The 21,119-nt window shown below is 49.2% G+C and overlaps 1 protein-coding gene across 1 annotated transcript; it reads right to left on the minus strand.

Annotated features, from left to right (window-relative positions):
- Window positions 1-11,622: 11,622 nt before the first annotated feature.
- LBX1 (ladybird homeobox 1) lies at window positions 11,623-15,021 on the minus strand. Its single transcript, XM_048507004.1, has 2 exons — window positions 14,108-15,021; window positions 11,623-13,317 (listed from the first exon to the last, which is right to left on the minus strand). The coding sequence occupies exons 1-2, from the start codon at window positions 14,430-14,432 to the stop codon at window positions 12,833-12,835; spliced, it is 810 nt and encodes a 269-aa protein (XP_048362961.1). The 5' UTR covers window positions 14,433-15,021; the 3' UTR covers window positions 11,623-12,832.
- Window positions 15,022-21,119: the final 6,098 nt, after the last annotated feature.

Here is a 21,119-nt window from a genome sequence, read left to right on the forward strand (position 1 = left end):
CCGAGGTCTCCATAAGTCAACTGAGAGGAGGGCATTTTACACACACACACACATACACACACACAGAAGGATTGCTGAATTCCATTTTGCTTTGACATCCCTGAAGGAAAACTCCCGAGGATAGCAGACTGAGCTTTGTATTCCTCGCCAAAATTAGGAAGTTACATAAGTCTCACAGTCCTAAACTTCATGCAGCCCTGGCATGCAGTGTGGGAACAAGTAGGGTTCGTGATTGTGAGAATTTGTTTCCTAGAATTTCATAGATAAAACTCACCTTTCCACGTAGTAAACTAGGAACAGATGCATATAACTAAGGTAATCATCACGTTACCTGAATATCGTAATTGTGACTGCAAGTAATTTTTGAAAAGGCCCCAGGGAAGCTATGAGTGGGAAGTGTCCAATAAAAATACAGGTGGGACCACTAAAAAAACTTTCCCTCCTGGAATCAATCTCTGCAATAGTCACACATATTCGAAGTCCGAGTCGAGGCAGAGCTGTGCCTGGCTCCTCCTGGCTTGGCGCATCATTCATTCCAAACTTACCAATGGGGACTAATATTTTGGTAAGGCAAAGTCTGCTTTTCATGTTGTAAGCTTCTGTCCTGTCCCTTTCAAAGAAGCTTAGTGTGCAGAAATCCATTTAAGCGACTGTTAAAGTGACAGGACTTTTTCCCCCCTCCAGGCAATGAATAACCCTACTTATAGCTCGCTATGAGTTCTTATATTTGGAGTTCTGTCAGGTTTGGCAAGGGAGTGGATAGCCCAGTTTACGCGGATCTCGTCAGATGTCGGAATCAGAGTGGACCCTTTTAGAGACCCCCAAGGAAGTCCAGGGTCGCTGTGCAGTGGAAGGCGATGGGAAATCACCTCTGAAGTTCTCTTGTCATCATAGGTCAGCTGTGACTTGATGGCACAAAAGGGGGGAGGGGTGCAGTCCAGCCTCTATCAGATTTTCAATTTGTCAATGGAGACAAAATTAAAATTGCATTTTGGCGGGCAAATATCTGCACACACCGTTTGGTTACGGGGTGGGGGGGAAGGCTTGGAATTTTTTTTTTTTACAAAAGAAACCCTGTTATTCAACTCCTTTTTAAAAAATGTCTGCTTATCTTGTTCAGTTTTTAGGAGTCGCTTGTTTTCTAAGGAGCACTGACAATAATAGTCTTTGCGAGGAAGTAGGTGTCTACTCAGGAGAACCAATATAGTCGTCTGGCCTGAAGCTGGACCTAGACAGCTTTATTTAGGACTGCATGTGATTAATTTAGTTTTATTTATGGGAATTTTAAAATTATGGCCTTTTATGTACTTTTCTATTGGTTGCTTTGTTCACATCGTTTTCACTGAGGCTCATTCCGCACATGCAGAAGAATACACTTTCAAACTGCTTTCAGTGCTCTTTGAAGCTGTGCGGAATAGCAAAATCCACTTGCAAACAGTTGTGAAAGTGGTTTGAAAATGCATTATTTTGCGTGTGCGGAAGGGGCCTGAGTGTTTTTGAAGAATCGTTTTCTATATATTGTAAACCACCTTGAGAACCGTAAGGGAGAAAGGCGGCTGATACATTTTAAATAAATAAATAATCCAGCCTCAGCCGCTAGGTGAGTATATGACCCTGAGGCAAGTTATTTGCCTTGTCCAGATGAATGGAAGTCTGCAAGGCGGCCCTCCTACATCCCCACCCCCAGGCATGCTAGCCAGTGTAAGCGGTGAGTCTGGGTACCGCTTCCTGCTAGTCTTCCAGTCAGAATTCTGTCTGAGTGAGGAGTTTATTGAAGATGCAGAAGCGCCTTCTGACACCGTGGGGGCTAACTCCATCCTCAACAGAACAGTAGGGAAGGAAGAGTCACCTGCATCTGAAAGCTAAATGAGAATGAAAGGTAAGTGAAGAACCACTTTAAAGTCACAACAGAAAAACAAGCTCATCAACTAGAATAATTGTTTGTTTAATGTATCTACTTTAATACTAAACGCCTAATGGAAAAAATGAGAACTCTACAGTGCAGTCCGATGCAGAATTACCCAGAGAGGTTCTCCACTTATTTCAATCGGTTTGGACTGGAGTAATTATTTCTAGGATTGCATTGTTGGGCAGTTAATTGCTGGTAAAATATTAAGGTACAACAGAAGATGATCGTTTGAATAAGCTGGAACAATGAGTAATCGATTACAAATCAAGACAGTTACTCTGCAATCCAGAAGGAGGAGGAAGATTTTGGATTTATACCACCCCTTTTTTTCTCCCGCAAGGAGACTCAAAGGAGCTTAAAAACTCCTTCCCTTCACCTCCTCACACAACAGACACCTTGTGAGGTAGGTGGAGCCGAAGACCTTTCATGTAAATCTGGTTAAGGACTACATTGTTAATACATCACTCCATTGGTCTGCAATTCATCCTAAGCAGATTTACCAATAATGAGAACATGTTTGAAACCCACTGATATCAGCGTAATTTATTTTCTTCCATGTAGATTTATTTAGGATTAGTATGTTAACTAAAACAAACAACTTCTGATAAAGGAATCTTGAAGTGGGGTGGAGCCAGAATCCGGCATTCTGGTCTGATCTCCTTTCTCCCTGATAACAGCATTCAGTCCCCTCCCCACCACTTTGAATTAGGGTGAAACTTCAGCTGTTAAAACTAGAATTGGGGGAGGGGGCGGGGTTGCTCCCATTCTAGGAAGCCAGTGTCGTCCATATTTGCCATGGACTCCAGCAACACCCCTGGGAATTTGGACGATCACCACCGGGTTATTGTGCCTCGGATAACCCAGGGAGAAGTGGGTGTGAATTCCATCAATGCAGCCTGGAGAAACTGCATCTCCTTAACTCGTCCTGGCTAGGAAGCCTTCAGCGTCAGCGCTAGGGGAGCCTGGCCTGTATTGGGGAGAAGAAATGCCCCAGCGTCTGGAGGGCGGGAGAGCGACGTTTTCCTGCTCCTTCAAGAGTAAATCTCAGAAGCGAAAGTTGAGCCAGTGAAGCTTTTTCCGGCCAAGAAATACAGTATGACCACCCTAAACGTCTTGTATCTGACGCTGGAAGGCCAGAAAACCGTGTGTGAGAGGGTGGAAGATGCTATAAATTTCCATTCAAAGAATGGCTGGGGTGAGCCAACGCAGACTCGCTGGACAAACTTTAACCGGGAACATGAAACGCCTCTGCTCTGGTGGTGGATAATTTGCAATATATAGTTCTTTTCCGACTAATAGAGGTAGCCGAACTCTGGCAAGCTTTCATGTGACTGGATCACATTCGCTTACTCATTGCTTCCCTGCTTGGCTAATGCCAGCAGGGGTTGATGGGAATTGTAGTTCATGAGCATCTGAAGTGCCAGAGTTCGACACCCCTGGTCTAAATGTTACCCAGGTAAATCATGTATTCTTGGGGAGAACCACTGTTAATCTCTTTAAGGGTACCGAGTGGTGTGGTTTGCAACCAAGCAGTTCAGGTTAATATCCCGGTTTTGTTGGTTGTTTTTTTAGAGCGATGAACCAGTTAACCGTGGACAGTGGAGCCATGTTGTCACTTGTCAGTCACATGATCTGCGAAACCCTCCTTCGGCCACTGGAACGATTTCGCCAGCACAGGATCGCGACCAAAAGGACAGAAGCTGGAATTCCCACTTTAACACCAGCAAGTCCTCATTGACTTTTATTTCACGGACCCCCTTCAGCTGTGTTCTCCTGTCATTGCTAAGATGTTTCACAATATGCTTCTGTCCTTACTACATTTCCTTAAAATCAGCGGACTCTTTGAAGAGCTAACTACGGACAAGGAAATAGGTCATCTTCCCTAAGAAGGATGGATAACCGGAAGGGAAATCCACCTGTGCCTCATTCTGAGTGGGTCTATTGTTAGCGGAGATGGCCTCCTGTCTCTGAGCTCTAGTACTGCCTACTGCAGGCAGGGGCCCAGCTGTCTGTTTCTCCTCCCATCCCCAGATAATCTGACTACAGAGTAAACCAGGTCCGGGTTGCATGGCCGTGTTCCAGTAGTATTTTCTGCTGATGTTTCACCTGCACGGCCATATAACCCGGAAAACCCACAACATCCTAGTAGTGATCTGAGCCGAAAAAGCCTTCCACAATACATTAAACTAGGTCTCTTTGAGAAGTGTCTCTGCCTAACTCTTCCCTGGATATAGACCTTTCCTGTGTTTTGGCTTTTTTCCCTTAGGGGAATGTGAGCAGATTTGCACCCGGAAGTGGTACAGCCCTAACACAGGTTCACGCCTCCAGGAGAACTGTCGTTTGGGCACAGCCTCTGCTTCTGAAGAACTCCCTGCAGGAGATAAGTCATGTTGCCATTAGAAAACACCCACGTCCGGTCAACATCAGGGCTTGATTTGTATCCCTCAGCCTTTTCCGGTCTTTCTCTTCTGGTGTTGTTGTGTCTAAGTCCTGAAGTTTCCCAGACTTGAAAAGGAATGAAGGAGGAAACCTCGTCTCCCAGAAGAGCCTCTGGGGAAAGTGGGCTCAGGAAGCAATCCTAAAAGCAGTCCCCTGGGGGTGGGAGTGGGGGTGTAAGTCCTGCTAGATAGAATGGTACTTACTTCAGAGCAGACCTACTCAGGATTGTTCCCTCATTTATTCCGGCATTTATTCCTAATAGTACTAGAAGTAGAGGAGGAGGAGGAGGAAGAGAAGAGGAAGAGGAGTTGTTTGGATTTATACCTCCCTTTCTCTTCTGTAAGGAAATTTAGAGGGGTTTACAAACTCCTTTCCCTTCCTCTCCCCACAACAGACACCTTGTGAGGTAGGTGGGGCAGAGAGAGTTCCCAAGAATTGTGACTGACCCAAGGTCACCCAGCAGGAATGTAGTAGTGTGGAAACACATCTGGTTCACAAGATAGGCCTCAGCCATTTGGGTGGAGGAGTGGGGAATCAAACCCAGTTCTCCACATTAGAATCCACCTGCTCTTAACCATTACACCACACTGTCTCTCAATAAACTAGGCAAGTTGCCCACCGGCTGCCCCTTGGCCCTGAAGTCGACTGAACTCGCAGGGTCCCTCCACCCAGACCCCAGTGGGCTGCCTAAGTGGATGTATCTAGAAGCGGGACTTGATTACAAATAAACGAACAGCTGTAGGGCGATAGACCGTCGCGGCCAGATGAGGTGTTTGGCAGCTGATGGAGCACCAGTGGCTGTTCCCAACGCGGAAGAGTTCGAGTTTCTTTAGGGAAAGAAGGCCAAGTCCGTATGCTAAAGAAATCCTACACTGCAACTGCAAATGGTGCGTTTGATTTAGACACAATGGTAATAAATAAACCAATCACGGGCCTGTCCTTATTTCTGCAGCGATCTTTATTTACAAACTGCTATCGATCTTTGTATATGGGAGCCCTTTTTTGAATGACAGGATGGACTACGATGTGGGAAACCCAGGTCCCGATCCTCACTCCGCCAAGGAAACTTGGCGGAGGCAGGCAGTGGCAAACCAGCTCTGAACGTCCTTGCCTTGAACCCCCACCAGGGGTCGCCATATGTTTGGACTTTAGGACCAAACTTAACCATGCCAGTGGAACCATGATAAAGCTTTACCCGGAACCTTCCACTTCCGCCTGTAGGCAAGAGATTGGGCATTATCAATTTCCTCCACAACAGGGGTCTTCAAACTATGGCCCTCCAGATGTTCATGGACCACAGTGCCCACCAGCCCTGCCACTTGGTCATGCTGGCAGGGGCTGATGGGAATTGTAGTCCATGAACATCTGGAGGGCCATAGTTTGAAGACCCCTGCTCCACAAGAAGGAGTTGTGCCTGTAGAAAAAAGCATCCCAGGTGACTTCCTGCAGCACGGGGCTTGAGAGGCTGAGGGTTTTTTTGGGAAGGGGGGTGCGGAAAACATTCAAAGACTCTGAAGTGGGACACCCTATGAAAAGGCTCGTCTCTTGATTCTAGTGCCGAGTACAAAAGTTGGGACTTTATTAATATATTTTCACATCTGGAAATAGGGCAGGGGAAAGTGCCACTTATCAGAAACGGCACAAAAGGTTCACGGAAGAGGTAGAATTTGATCCCGAGTTTCAACAGAGCCGCGTTTAATGGCTCGTCTTGACTGACCCTTGGTGAGGAGGAAGGCTGGGCCGAGCCCACGCAGGAGGCCAAGTCTACCTGGCGGGTGAGTTTCCGCGCCTGGCGACTCCCTTCCTCTTCGGGCATAAACGGGCATTCCTGTGCAGCTGCACACTCGCCCCACACGCCCCCGAGCAAGCCCATCTATCAAAGAACGAGAGAAGGCAGGGATTAAGGAGTCCTGAGTAACTCGATTCCTCTTCCGTGTACTCTCGTTCTAGGGGCCCAAATAGTAACAGCAGGCACGCCAAATATCTCGGGCTCAAAAATGAGACCTTTGATGTGTGGAAACAGATGTAAAAAGTTCTGCTGCGGAACCTGTGCATCTGCTTACAGGCATCAGACGCTCAAGAGCGGGAGGTCGGGGCCCAGGATTATTTAACTAGCCAGAGGAAGTGTCCAGTATTCGCCACCTCCCCTGCTTTGGACTTGTGGCCCTCCTCTCGGAGCCAAAGGGAGGGCGGTTCGGTTTCTGCCCCGACACTGGCGGCGTCTTTGAAGTGAGGGTTGTTGCAGTGTTGTGGGTATTGTGCAGCAGGGAACAGCAAGGCACAGGTGTCCTGGAAAGGGAACGGCCCCTCGCAGCGCCATGTTTGTGCAAGTGTCCCGTTAGGGCAATGTTTCCTGGGGTGGGAGAGGTGTGGGAACGCGCAGGTGCTGCCCCATGAACTCTCTGCTGCGGGTGACCAACAGTGCCCGGTCCTGGCGCTCAGAACTGCCCGGATGTTCATTTGTAGGCATGGATGGGCATTCCTTTGAAGCGGGATAATGAAGAGGTGGTTCTGTCAGCGCCATCAGGCACATTTGCTCATAAATAAATCTCCGTGGGTTCAGCTGGGCTTATTCCGAAGCAAGGCTGCCGGGAAGGCCGAATTAGATGGGCCTCTCTCCCGACCAGCCATGCATGGTGAAGACTGCCAGTCAGGCAGCCACATCCCGAGCCGGCGTACTCCGAAGAAGGGCTCCTCCGTCCCAGTCAATTGAGCCCTCCCGGCCTGCTCTCGGAGCGATGTACTCGGAAGTGAGCCTGGGCACATTCAGGGGCACTCAGTCAGTCCCCGGCGAGCGGGGCAGAGACCTGCGGTTTCTCGTCCTGGTGCCTGTAGGTGAATGTAGCGTTGTGTGATGTGGAGGCCGAGGGGAGCCGTGTGCTTGTGTGAGCACACACACCAAGGCGAGCAGAACCGGCAGGCGAGGATGATGCGACTTCAGCCTCCACCCCAGAATGCGTGGGTGGGGGGAGCGCCCTCCTTTCAACAGGGACTCATGCATCAAACTTCAATTTTCCGGACGATTGAATTAGTGATTTTTTTTTCCTCCTGAACTAAAATACACTTAAGTCTTTGGGATTAATTACCACGTTCTGGTCTCTCAGACGGTAGTATTAGTTATCGTTGCCACGTCTGACATCAACCCTGACACCTCATAAAATAAGGAACTGAATTTCACTGACTCAACCGGCTCCCTCGGCCCGGGGCTGCCTGCTACCTGGGGAGGCCCGCCGGCCAGCCGAGCAGCCCGGTCTGCCTTGCGAGGAGGCCGGCAAGAGACGCCCCGGGGCTGCGCTGGGATTTAGCTCTCAGAGTCCCGGGCCAGACGGACTTTGAGGCCAGCCTCTCGTACCCGCCGCAGCCCCACCCCGAACGGACAGGGGCCGGGGAAATACCCCCGGGACTCACCCTGGGAAAACACGGGATGCGGGGCTCTGGAGAACCCGGCGGGCAAGAGGGAGAACCGCGGGGGCTGAGGTGGGGGGGGGGCTGCGCGCCCGGGCTGGAACCCTCCACTCCACTCCGCGCCCGCCCGCCCGCCCCCCCCCCCCGGCACTTGAGCCCGGCCAACAATACCCGGAGTGGATCCCGTTGGCTGAACAGGCGCTCCCAACACGCAGCCAGGAGCTAATCTAGCGCATCCTACAAACGCAAATGACCCCAGCGCCGCCCGCCGAGGGGAAATCTGCGCTCCCAGCCATTGGGGTCAAACAACCCTCTCTGCCCCGCCCGGCGGTTCAAGACCGGATAGGCGCCCTAAAACCCCAGGCTGGGGGGTGGGAGTGGGGCAATAAGAGAAAAGGCGGCTGAAGAGTAGAACAGTGAATTGAGAGAGAGAGAGAGTCTCGTGGCTGGCCACTGTTCAACCCATAAATTGCAGCGAATTTAAGCAAGGGCCAATGGCATCAGAATTCGGGTAGGTGCGTGACATAAAACAGGAGGGTTGTGAAATCATAACATTACCCCATAGGGATTAAATTTAAAAATGTCATTAGTCCTATGAAGAACCTTTGCATCTTACCAGCCAACTTTTCAGAAAACGCCTGACGAAGAGTTCTGTATAACTCTAAGAACGCCGTCGCTAGCCCAGTTGCCCGGAAGTCAGTCCGTATTAACAAAGTACGTCTCCCTAAAGAGGCAGCCCAGGCTCTGACTTGCAGAAGGCAGGCCGAAACAGGTGTATTGGAGAAGACGGTCCAGGGACAGCAACGTGACTGACAGGCGTTTTAGGACTGGGTGTCATCTCGGCCGCTCTCCTGTGTTGGGCCACCCAAGCTACAAAAGCAAACAAACCGGAACCGCGGACCGAGCTTTGTTCAGAATCTCGCCTGTCCCGGGCCTAAATTGTTCAGATTTTCTTGGCGTCTTTCTCGGTTTGAAAAAGGTTTTGTTTGCTTTTCTGGGAGGGCGAATGAGCATCGTTCCTGTTTATTCAGGACTCCATTCCTCTTGATCACAGCAACACACACACACACACACACACACACACACACAGAGAGAGACAGGGTGAAACGTGCAATTTTTATTTTTAAAAACCAGGTATCAAAAATCATAAGGCTACGTTTAAAAAGCCGCTTCTCCCCCCCCCCCCGCTCCCCCTTCTCGCCGTCCCTCTTTTGGCGAGAGATAAAAGTCTCCCTTGCTCGGGGCTTTGTGTCGAGTAGTGATTTCATCAAACGTCCATTCAGCTTTGGCACGGCGGAGTGTCAAGATGTCTCTTGTTTCGCCTGAAACGCTCCTTTCCACGTACCTCCGTCTGTCGCGGGAAATATACAGCCCATCAACCTCCAGTTGGGGCTACCGGAGAGAGAGAGAGAGATACACGATACCCCAAGACTGAAACATGAATTGTTTTTGTCCGGTTATAATTTTCCTGGTTTGTTTGGTTAGTCTGGGGACGACCGCGAGAAAGAGGAGCAGGGAGGGTTGCCAGAAAGGCTTTCCTGCAAGAAAGCGCTGGGCGAAGGGCTGCGGCTAAGTCACCTTCTGCAGGGTTGGTTTATGTTGTAGGGGCCCCCCCGCCCCCCCCCCCGCCTTTGAACGTCAGCCTCTTAGAGCAAGACAGGCAACGGGGGGGGGGGGGAATGAAAATCCACCCTCAGAGCTAAATCTCTTTCTTTGACCTCTTGTGTTCTTATTTAGACTGGAAACCCCGTCTTAAGAAAGCAGGTGGCAGCACCCATACACTACACCGAGGGGAGCCCTGGACCCTGCCACCCAAAGTCGAAACCCTGGAGGTGGGGGCGGCACGCCCTCTGAAAGGTTGCTGACAACCATCCCAGCGAAGGAGCTGGGCGCACCAGTCCCCCGGTCTTTGTGGCCCGAACCAAAGAGCGTGCAGCCAAGCTGAGCCAGAGCGTCTTGTTAGCCACGTGTGGCAAGCTTGCGCGGGGGCTGCTCGGCTCCATCCATCTCTGGGTGTTTGCACACAGGAGTCAATCGCTCCCGAGTCCAAATGAACTCCGGCCCTGCTCTGCCCACACCCGCCCCCTCTCGCCTTTAAAACAAAAAGCTGAACCACATTTCTTGCTTAACGGTGAATTGTAGAGTTTGTGCAGCCTCATTAAATCTATTCGAAGACAAAAGAATAAAAGCTGGGGGGGGGGGGCGGAGGAAGAAAGACTCGGGAGGGGCGGGAGGGAGAACAGATAAAGAAAACAAATAAAGCCCTTTAACTAGATCTTCACATAAATGTCACAGTTTTTCAGCCTTTACGATTCGCCTGCTTAGCATAAAAACACTTAAGGACAAGATTGAAGGCTTTGCGTGATATCTGGACAGAAGTCAAACAAACCCATTGCAAACAGACCCCCACCTCCCCTGAAGAGAAGGAAAGGGGGGGGGGAGAAGGGAGCGAGAAAGACAAGCGCTCTCCCAAATAATACTAAAGAAAGTGCCTTTCATTGTAATTCATAGACTTGTTCCAAATGCCAAGAGAGAAAGGAGAAGAATGGGAGCCCATCGAAAGGCACAGATGCCCTAGTGCAGGGAGGGGGGCTCGGCGGTGGGGGCGGGACGAGGAGAGGCAGCCCCACTCCCATTATTGTGGAGTTAAACAGTGGAAGGGAGGGTTAACCTAATCCATCAAATTGTCTGGAAATTGTGAGGAAAATTCAAAAACCATATGGTCTCCAAGAGGTTCGGTCCTTTCTGCCGCGGAGGCGCACGCTTGTTTCAGCATGGCGAGCCGCAGGAGGCCGAGCATGCTCCATTGTCGCTTGTCACTTCACAGAAGAGGCCTCATTTGTTCCCAGTTTTCATGCTTTACGCTAAAAATTACAACCCCATCCATTTTCAAAGAGGAGGAAGATTGATTTCGCCTCCGAGGAACTGGCCCCAAAAACTCTACCCCCCCCCCCGACCCGCGCGGTCCCCCCCCAGTTGGAACCCAGTTCCTCTCTCCCCCTTTCTCTTTTAACTCAACTACTATATACACCAGATTTGTGCTTCTCACATAAATTTTACCAAGAATAGGGAAACACACTTTGCCGGGTCAAAAAGGCAGGGCACCTAGTTGTTGGGAGCGGAGAGGCATGTTTAGAAAGGCTTCGAGGAGTCAGTGACAATTAAATGATTTTTCGGGATAATGAAGGGAGGGAGGAATATTTACCTGGCGGTTTTTGCAAACCAAGCAGGGAAGGGGGAATAAACATGTCCTCCGGTTGTTTGCCCTTTATACCCTGAGTCCTCTGCTTTACAGTTTTTTTACAGTGCTTCACAAATTTCCTTCTGTTGCTAAAACTGGGCGATTCTTTGTTAAAACAGGACAATTCCTCCATTATTTAAAGCTAAGAAACATCGGGGTTTTATGTGTTGTTACATCTCATTTCAAGGAGGGAGAGGTGTCAGTAAACTACACATGAAATACTGGTCTATATGCATGTATATGAACCATATTTTATAATGCAATGTGCTGATATAGGAACATGCACATAAGTTCATGTTCATCTATTCTGTTTTATAGGGAATTTTTTTAATTGCCACGGATACTTCTACATTGGATTCGCTCTTTGGGGATTATGCTCAGATACGCACCACAAAAAATTCGAAAGTTTTAAGCTATAGTTTGATTTCCGAATATGTCTGGAATTCAGTTTTCAAGCAGCCAATTCAACCACCTCAAATTCAGCTACCTGACTGTAGGATCCTGTATCTGAAAAAAGATAATCAAACAGACACCCCTCAAATGACAGGGAAACCTTCTGCAACCACGGACACAATGGGCATTTTCTATCATGCCTTGCACTCACAAAGAAAACTTTTAAAAGTATATATTAAAATTGTAAAGGTTTTATTGTATTGGAAAAAGACTTGTCTGTACAACTCTAAGAGACAGGATATAAAGCAACATTGTCCCCTGATGTAACTTAAATAAGCAGGCCTTTAAATTTTTTTTACAGCTCAAAGAACAACATTTTAAATCTGTACATTTGTATTTATAGCGCTAATATTTCCATGTGTTGATGGTTGGATCTGTTTGCTATTATTTGCAGTAGTATTAGTATTATTATTTGGGAAGCATGCAAAATCATTCTAAAAAGAGTAAAAAATAAGTCTAGATTTCTTTTTCTTAAAACCACCTTCATATAAAAATACGAAAGGTAGCTTTTTTAAAAAAGAAAACCACAACAATAGCAATAAATGGTAAAAATAGCTTCTAATTGGTAAAACGAGGCAGAAATCTCATTGGAGGCCAATTCCTAGGTGCCGGAGGAGACAAAAAATGAAAGAATATATTTTAAACTCGCAATAGAACCCATTCCTCTGTAGTATTTTTTTTAGCGGGGGGGGGGGGACAAATTAAAGAATAAACCAAACAAACAAAAATAATCGTGCAGATTGCAAGCATGCAGGGGAAGGACGGCTAAACAAACCCTAACCTAAATCTCATTAAAGTGATTTCCGTTTTTTAAAAAAAAACACACTCCCCCACCACCAAACAACGGTATAACAAAGCATCCAAGAGGCGTCCTTTACTCCATGGTTATGCAATCTTTTATAAACAAAAATGATGTTGTTATTTTTTTTAAAAAAAATCAACCCTCAGAAATGAAAATGACCCGTTAGATATGCTTAAATATTTATACAGAAGCGATCCATAATTGCACCATTCCTAAAATGACAGCTGCCTGGCTTGGCAGCCGGTGGGCTATTGGTTCTTAGTTTAACAATGATGATGGTGATGGTTTTGAATTCTTGTCTATTGCTTATTGCTTTTGCCGAAAAGAAACTGCCTTGTGGAATCGCGGCGGAAGCTGAGGTCTCTAGTATCCCCCTAAAGTCCGGCGTTTGTTCGGGTGCTGCTGCGGAGGAGCCGGAGGCCCCGTCCTCTCCTTGGGCTCGGGTGGGTGTGGAAGGAAACGCGCGCGGGGAGAAGGGGGGCGGGAGAGACGTGTCAGTTCCTCCGTTGGTTTTTGTTTGCGGGGCAAAAGGGGGCGAGGGGGAGGAGGAGGAGGAGGAGGAGGAAGCCCCCACCGCCGCCACTCAGTCATCAACGTCAATTTCCACGTCTTCGTCTTCCGAGCAATCCTGGCTGCTGCCCGGCTGGTCCGTGAGTGGGGAGGCCGGGGAGAGCTGGAGGTGGCCGCTGCTGTCCAGTCCACGCTTGGGCAAGGTGGGCGAAAGGGAGCGGGACTTCGCTCTCCCTTCGGGGGTGGCTTCCAGCTCGGAAACGCCGACCAGATCCACCTGGCTGCCGGGGCCCAGTTTCTTGGCAGACTCCACGTCTGCTTTCATCTCTTCCAGGTCCCTCTTGAGCTTGGCCCTGCGGTTCTGAAACCAGGTGATCACTTGGGCATTGGTCAAGCCCAGCTGCTGGGCGATCTGGTCTCGGTCAGCGGGGGACAAATATTTCTGATACAGAAACCTTTTTTCCAGTTCGTAGATCTGGTGGTTTGTAAAGGCTGTTCTAGACTTCCTCCTTTTCTTGGGAGTCTGTCTCTGGCCAAATATTGTCATCCCATCCCTTCCTGCAAATAGGCAAATAATTCTTTTCAGAGTCTCTCTCACTCGCTCGCTCTTAGCCCACCTGTCTGTCTCGCTCCCCAAAGCTCAGACGGGAACCGTCACACATCTATTGAAAACCATCCCTCCAATTTCACCACCCAACCACCAGCCGCCCCCTCAACAAAAAATCGTGGGTGGGGGATTTTTCGTTTGTTTGTGGTCTCCCCCTCACATTCCCGTCAGTGCATTTTGCCGGACGACTCCGTTAAAAAGTCCGCCGTGGATGCAGCCCGCGAGCCAATTCAGACCCAGTGAGTAGAACCGTGGATTCCCCGCCCAGAAGGAAACTAGGCCTGGTCTTTTCCGCCATCCTCAAAGGGCTTTTTTGGGAGGGGTTTGTTTTGGACTGTGTTAAAAAAAAAACATCGGGGAGGACATGGATAACTTGAGGCAACCGGTTCCACCCAAGAAGGCTGCGCAGATTTCACGCGTGGGTTGCTTAATGGAGAAGCCCAGGGTCTGGGGGAGGGAGGGGACGTGCTGGTGGTCGGGAGAGAAACTGCACGAGGTTTGCGGGCCTTCCCCATCGCCCTCTGCAACAGCCCAACGCGGAGTCTCGAAGAGATGGAGCAGCCTCGCCCTTGGCCCTCCCCGAGAAGCCGCGGCCCCCTCCTCGGGCGAGCAGGTGAAGTTCTCGGCTGATGGTCCCCCACAAACGCAGCCTCCACCCCACCCCCATATCCCTGCCCCCCACCCCGATTCCCCAGCAGACCGGAGGCGCGGGCGGGCGGGCGAGCGGGCGGCGGGTCTTACCTTCGGCCGCTTGCAGGACGCTGACTTCGAGGCCCTTGAAGGTCTTGCTGGCCAGCTCCTCCAGGGCGCAGAGGGGCGAGGTCTGCGAGAGCAGCGCCCGGCTGGAGAGGGGCAGCGAGGCCGGCGGGTGCTTCTCGGCGGCGGAGAGCAGGTGGGCCGCCCCGCAGAGGGTGTAACTCCTGCGCACCGAGGGCTTGTTGAGGATGTCCTCGATGCTGAAGGGCGTCAAGGGCTTGTTGGAGTTGGCCGGCGGCGGCAAGTGGTCCAGCGGGCTCCTCCGGCGCTCCTCGGCCGAGGCCGCCTTGCCCTCGTCTTTGGAAGTCATGCTCGGCGGGCTCGGCTGGGGATCCCTCCTTGCGCTGCTGCCGCTGCCGCTGCCCCACCGCGGCACCCCCGTCCTCCTCTTTGCCTGGCGTGACCCCCGCGCTCTCGGCGAGCGGAGCGCCCGAGCAGGGGGCCGGGAGAGGCGGCGAGCCCCCTCCCCAGAAACTTCAGGTCCCCAACTCCAGAAGGAAGCGGCTCCGCGGGCGGCGGAGCGGCCAGGAGGCTGGCGGGGCCGGGGAGGGCCGAGAGGCAGCCGCCCTTGGACGGCCAGCAGGCTCTGCAGTCCTGGCTGCTGGGGAAGAGGTGGCTGAGGCGCTCCCGTCCCACTTTAGTTCGCCGCCGCTCTTCCCGGCTGCTATTTTAGGATACGGCCCCCAAATCGCCCCAGATCTGCCTCTCGGCCCCCACCTCGCTCTGCCCCCCGCCGAAGGAGGGGGGGAAAGCCTCCTCCCGGGTGAGGGGAGAGCAAGAGGCGCCTCTTGCCCGGGCTGGGGGCCGAAAGAGCCGGCGAGCGGCAGAGGCGAGGTAATTGACTCTTGCTAACAAGTTATTGTTGATTGGGAGGCGATCCCTTCGCCTCGATGACACTTTTCGCCCCCTCTCCTCCGCCCGTCTCTTGCTCGCTCCCTCTCAAGTCTGGCCAATGCAGGCTCTTGCAACTTGGTTAGGCCATTAATTGGGAGGCGGAGGGTAGGTGGAGCCCACTTGAATTATCATGTCGAAATACACTTGTCATATTGTGTCCCCACTATTTGCTTGGACGTATATATTTTAAAATTACATTACAGCCAGGCTTTATTGCATCAGGATAATGCAGTGTGGATTGGGAGGGGGGTTAAATACCCCCCCTATTCTATCTTCCTTCCCTACCCCCCACCCTCTCATTCACACCCTTTGATTGCGATGGTTATTAGTATTTTTTTTAAAAAAAAAATGGTTATTCTTCTTTCTAACCAGAGGCAGAAGAAACAAAAGTGTCACCAGGTAAGGGAAACATTTCGTTGAAAAGCTTATTCCGCGTGTGTTTGAGTGTGTGTGTTTAATTACTTCCAACTGACAGTCACTTTATTTTTCCAAGTTGTGCTACTGTACGTTTTGTTCTGCTCTTGGTTTTAAAATCAAGTCGGGCTCTAATGTTAGCAAAACACTGAAGGCTCAGAAATGATTTTTTTCGCGTGGTGTCCTCATTTGGGAGACATGTTTCGGGAAGATTTATTTAAGTATGATGAGCGTTTATTCACCCTGGCTGGGGGGGGGGGAGGTATTGGAGTAATTTTATAATTTGTATATCTGATTTATGTTGCTCATTTAAATATCCTTTGATGTGCTTAAGAAGTTTGTACCCTGGTCTTCTTGGTACCGTGGCGACCTCCAGCTTTCCAGATTTGGTAGAACAAAATCCTCAATGGTTGTTATTGATTCCTGCTGCGACCAGTCCATTTCGACATTTGCAATGAGTGAACGTACTGAGCTCAAGTCGTCCTCGTTGTTACTATTACTTTTACTATTATTATTTAATGTGTTCACAAAGCTGGGTATAAGCCTTGGGAAAATATATCATCTCTGATAATACCTAGAGGACAGCAGAGGGAGAGAGCACGAGAACGCGGAGTTCCCCTATAGCTCTAGCTCAGCCCTTTTCTGCTATAACTCAAGCGCAAAGGGCCACCAAAGAACGGAAGGGACATATTTCATTTCCCTTAAAAACTCCAGATGATCCTGACAGGGAAGGGGTTTTTTTCCCCCTCTCTCTTTCTCTTTCTCTCTCTCTCTCTCCCCTGTTCCGTGGCTTCACTCACAAGCTGAGCAGAAATATTGCTCTTCGGTGGGAGAGAGCTTGCAGTCTAGAAGGGTTAAGGCATTTCTTATTTTCTTAAAGGCTCCCTGAGCGATTGGAAGGGACCGAAGGGTCTCCAGGAATCCAGCGGTTGGGGAGGGTTGCCATTGGATGGTTTCGGGTTGTGGGGAGAGGAACCATTTTATTGTAACGGTTCCTGCAGTAGCATGAGATGAGCGTCTTAAAGCATCACGTTCCAAATGATGGTTATTATTTTTGGACAGTTCAAAGCCGTGCTTTCGATTGTCCTTTATTAATTCTACTGGGGGGGGGGGGGGGGGATATTTTCCAGAATGGGAAAAACAGATTTGAAACGAAGGGTGGGGTGGGGGGAGCTTCATTGTCAAGGCCCTTTATTTATAATCATAGAAGACCATAATGACAATATTATTGCGGGGGGAGCCAGTTATCCCTATCGGAATCCCACCCACCCACCCCCACCCTTGAAACCAGCGCCTGGGCTGCCTCCTGCAATGACAAAGCGGCGCTGGTTATGGAGAGCAGGGGTGGACACATCCAACAGAGTTTGCCAGCAAATTTGGAAAGGGAAGGTGTATCACTCTTCCGCCTACATTTGCCGTGTTTGTTGCTCCTGTGAGCCTTTCTCGAACGATTACCTGGAATGGCCCACCTCCGCCTCCCCTCCTCTCCCCCCCCCCCGTTTCACTCCTGGGCTCTCGTGTGAGGAAATATACCATTCCGGTGGCCACCCCCCCCCCTTCCCTCTTATTTATTATCTGTCCCTGAAACTTCATGTCTGTAAAGCTCCGATTCAATCAATCTCTCCGACGCCTCCTCTCGCAAGCGCGCCAATACGCGCTTACGCACAATATTTTAACGCCGCTTTTATGGAAAGGACTCCTGATCTCTCCCGCTCTGTATTCAACAGCCATGGCCAATATTCGGTGACTCCTAATAAAACATTGTAGATCGTTCCAGGGGGAACAAAGAAGCGGTCCGTCTCCAAGGCGCGTTTGCCCGCAAATCCAAGGGCACGTACCCCGCAGCCTACACCGCGGATTAGTTACCCCTTGGCAGCATTAAACCCCGCGGTCAGACTCCCGGTCGGAGCGGGAAAAGGGAGGGTTTCTCGCAGTGTCCACTCTCGCCTGTGGCTGCAAATGTAGATTTAATCTGTGCGGGAGGCTGTAGGAAAAAGAAGGATGTCTCTGTTATTTCGGATAAATAAAAACAGGGTAAGGGGCTGTGATGTCAGCGTGGACTCACAGAGGGGATGAAGGGGACTCCGTTCCTTTCTCTCCCCGCCCCTTCCCAAACCAGAGCCTTCGGGACCGGCGTGCCACCGGGGGCTTGCAGCAGGCGGGGACCACCCCCACCCCCCGCCGCCCCATCCTCGACTCAGCGGTGCCGTTTGTCCTCTGTTGGTGCCGGCTGCCAAGATCAGGAAAGTCAAAGGGCTCCTCTCCTTAAAGCGCCCTCGTCTCCCCTCTTTTATTGCTCTCTGGGAGTCTCTTTATGCAGTGACCTATTTTTAAAGGCCTGTATTGGGTTATTCATCATATCAAATGCTGCGAAGAGATTAGGGGAGGGGAGACATTACCCTGGATCTCAATCGTTAGTGGTTGTTTTTTTTTTCCTTAGCTGTGCCGAAAGGGCTTGTTTCCCTCCTTTTGGCTTCCTACGTTGATAAATGATTGGAGTCTCCATCATCCCACACCACACACACACACGGACACAAACATCTCGCGAGTGGCTTCTGTTGCAATGGCTGGTGTTCTCCTAGGGAGCCAGCGTGATTCACAGCAGGGGCTCAGGGTGCAGCCTTTCACCTGTCTGAGGGATGGCTGCTTAGGTTTGACCGGCCGGAGAGCTTCCACAGGATGTTTCGGAGTCAGGGGCTGGTGTTGAAACCGACCCAACAACGATATAGCTTCATGACATGTCGGTTGGGGATTGCGCATGTGTGTGTCTGGGAGCGTTTTGGTGGTGTGTTGTGTACGTGATATAAGTAAACAGAAGGGCTTCATCGCACAAAAGCAGAGGGAGGTTCTGGGGGGGACCCTAACTCTCCACTCACCCGGTGCCCCAAACCACGTAAATCCAGCGGGCTAGAGATTCTAGCCAATGGAGGCTTGAGGAAGGACCCCTCAGCATTTCTCAGAAGTGGGCTTCCACTTAAGCGTGCGCAAGATGGGGGTGCCCATTTAAATCTGTGCGCATTTAAAGTATATATTTCAGCTTCAGAGTCCTGAAATATTGGATCTTGGATCTTGAAGGCACCTGCTAAATGTTTTTTTGTTTTTTTGTTTTTAAAAACCAAGCATGTAATATTTAATTTAAAACTCTACAAAACGTGTAGGCACATTAACAATATAGGTTAAATATGAAAAGTAATAACAGAGATGAAAACATCGTTCTCAGGGGCTGTCTCACAAGCATAGGTCAACCCAGCCGTTCCTAATGTGCACATATATTACCCTTTGTAAAATATTTAAGCATGTTATCTTAGGAACTAAAGTGGATCTATGGGTATAGGTTCTGCTTTTCAAAGACGCTCAGCAGGTCTACAGTGCAAAGGCACAATAAACTGCCTGCCTGCCCCTCTACCTTAACCCCTTTCTAGTCAAACTAGAATTACTTTAACATTTGGACCCTATTTCTCTCCACTCCCTAGCTATTTGTTTCTCAGTCTTTATCAATGATGGAAAAAACTGACCAGAATGGGCACCTAAAACTTTGGGGAGCCCCTAATGAGGGAATCGAACTCTCCTCTCTGAGCAGTCACAATTCTGTAAGTTCCGGGGGAAGGAAACAAGTAATGGCCACTTTCATTACTGATTTAACTCTTTAGAGTCTTTTGGGTTCCTCAGTCTTTCCCACTCCAAGGTTCGGATTTTTGCTGAGTATGAGGAGAAGGGTAGAGGCCAAACTGGAGTGTGTGTGAATAAATAAATGTATTGTTTGGAGCTGCTCCAAGCACTGGCCTCTCTCTCTCTCCCTCCCCCACTCCCGCTTTTTTGGGGGGAGGTGGTGGTCTACAGTTCTCTAGAGCCTTTGTCAGACATAGTGCTGTTTAAATCTGGAGTTCACTAATACGAAATATGAACCAACCAGTAGTCTCGTTTCCAAGACAAATGATAAGAATTAGAACCACCTTTCCCGGGACTGCTACTGGGTTGGTAGTTAAATGTTTCATCGACTAGGGCTATTTAGCAGTGGTTCCAGCATTAAAGGGACAGTGGCGAAAGTGCCAGGCCTCAGGAAGTAACTGTTATGCATTCTGGCATGTAACAGAGTACAGTATCCTTTTAAAAAGTTAGTCTCTGCCTTTCCGGCTGCAAGGGATTATGGGAGAGCCACAACATTTTTGTTTTCAGTATGTGATTTGTACAAGGAGCAAACAATGTGGAAACCAGAACAATTAAATTTTAACTCATGCCTATGGAGTGTTTAAATGAATATTGAATTAAAATGTAATAAACAACTAAATTTAAATGCATGCATCAGAAACCAGGTAGTTTGCTCTGAACTTATCATGGACTTAGATTCAGGAGTAAAAAGGAGAAGTTATGTGTGGATTTGAATCAGACATCAATGAAACCTTCTTCTAAAAAGAAGTATTCCAGATTGGTGGTTCCACTAATCTGGGTACAGCCAAAAAATGTAAACAGTCTTGTGGCAGTGGGGTGTTGTCTGGTGTCCGGGCGTATGGCTGTGTCTAGTAACATTTTCTTCTGATGTTTCCCCTCCATCTGTGGCTGGCATCTTCAGAGGATCTTTAGTCTTGTGGCACCTTAAACACTGGAACATTTATTGTGGCATAAGCTTTCTGAGTCCAAGGCCATGCCTAAGGGGAATGTGTCTAATGTAGTATTTCATATTGTAAATGTTATACAACTGATTCCAGACCAGTGTCACTGAAGTACTCGGGAACATGCCTATGGCTACCTTTGAGGCAGTGGTTTCAATGGCCCAAAGTCTATTTTATGTACAGATTACTTCCTAGTAAACACAGTTGTTTGACTATGATCCTAGGGAAAGTGCCTTCTGGTTGACATCTGTGGAAATCAACATGATTTCAAAATGCATGTACTGTGATTAGACTCTTGAAATGCAACCACCTCCTGATGATGATCACATATACAAGGGTTGGGGAGAGCTGTGACTGGGGGGGGGGGGAGTGCCAGGATGTGCTGCTGGTTAAAGTAGGCAATACTAATCTTGATGACCAATGGGCTGATTTATAAGGCAGCTCATGAGTATATGTGTTGATGGTGGACCATAATCTTAAAAAAAATATCAAAACAGGACAGAGTGTAGCACCCAACCAATTGAGACAATGGAGTGTGAAATTCTTAGGTGCAGAACATAATTTATTCAACGATCCAGAATTCTGTTGTATTTCCATCACATGCCTGCCCTTCTGCTTCAAGGAGTCTTCAGAACCAAGTATTTGATGTGACAACCTCCAGTCCAGTCACACTTTTAGAACAATGGAGTGGCAGAAAACGAAAGTGGCAGAACAGAGTAACATTTCAGATGGTAGCTGGAGCATCATAGGGCAGAAGGCTTTTAAAATGGTCCACTGTGTTTAAAACCTCCCTGCAAATAAGAACATAAAAACCAGCAGACTATCATTGTAAGCCACCTTGAATCACGAGGAAAGGTAGGGTATAAATGTTTCAACAGACAGTCATTCTGGTCCAGCATCCTGATTAATTTAGTAGCCAATCATTTGCCCTGGAAGGTCAACAAACACGGCATGGAGGCCAACCTCTTCTCCTGATGTTGCCTTCTGGATGTGGAGGGTTCTTCTAGTAAACATGACTAGTAGGAAAACCAGCAAGAGCAAAGAGGAAAATGCCCCTTTTTTCTTGCGGTGTCAGTTTT

Source organism: Sphaerodactylus townsendi, linkage group LG08 (genome assembly GCF_021028975.2).
Source record: "Sphaerodactylus townsendi isolate TG3544 linkage group LG08, MPM_Stown_v2.3, whole genome shotgun sequence".
In the NCBI taxonomy this organism is placed as follows: Eukaryota; Metazoa; Chordata; class Lepidosauria; order Squamata; family Sphaerodactylidae; genus Sphaerodactylus; species Sphaerodactylus townsendi.

Bases quoted from the DNA above. Each gene is read 5' to 3' on its own strand.
- LBX1 (XM_048507004.1), bottom strand. From the start codon at position 14,432: ATGACTTCCAAAGACGAGGGCAAGGCGGCCTCGGCCGAGGAGCGCCGG. The intron at 13,318-14,107 runs GTAAGACCCGCC...GCCTATTTGCAG, and splicing joins CGTCCTGCAAGCGGCCGAAG to GAAGGGATGGGATGACAATA.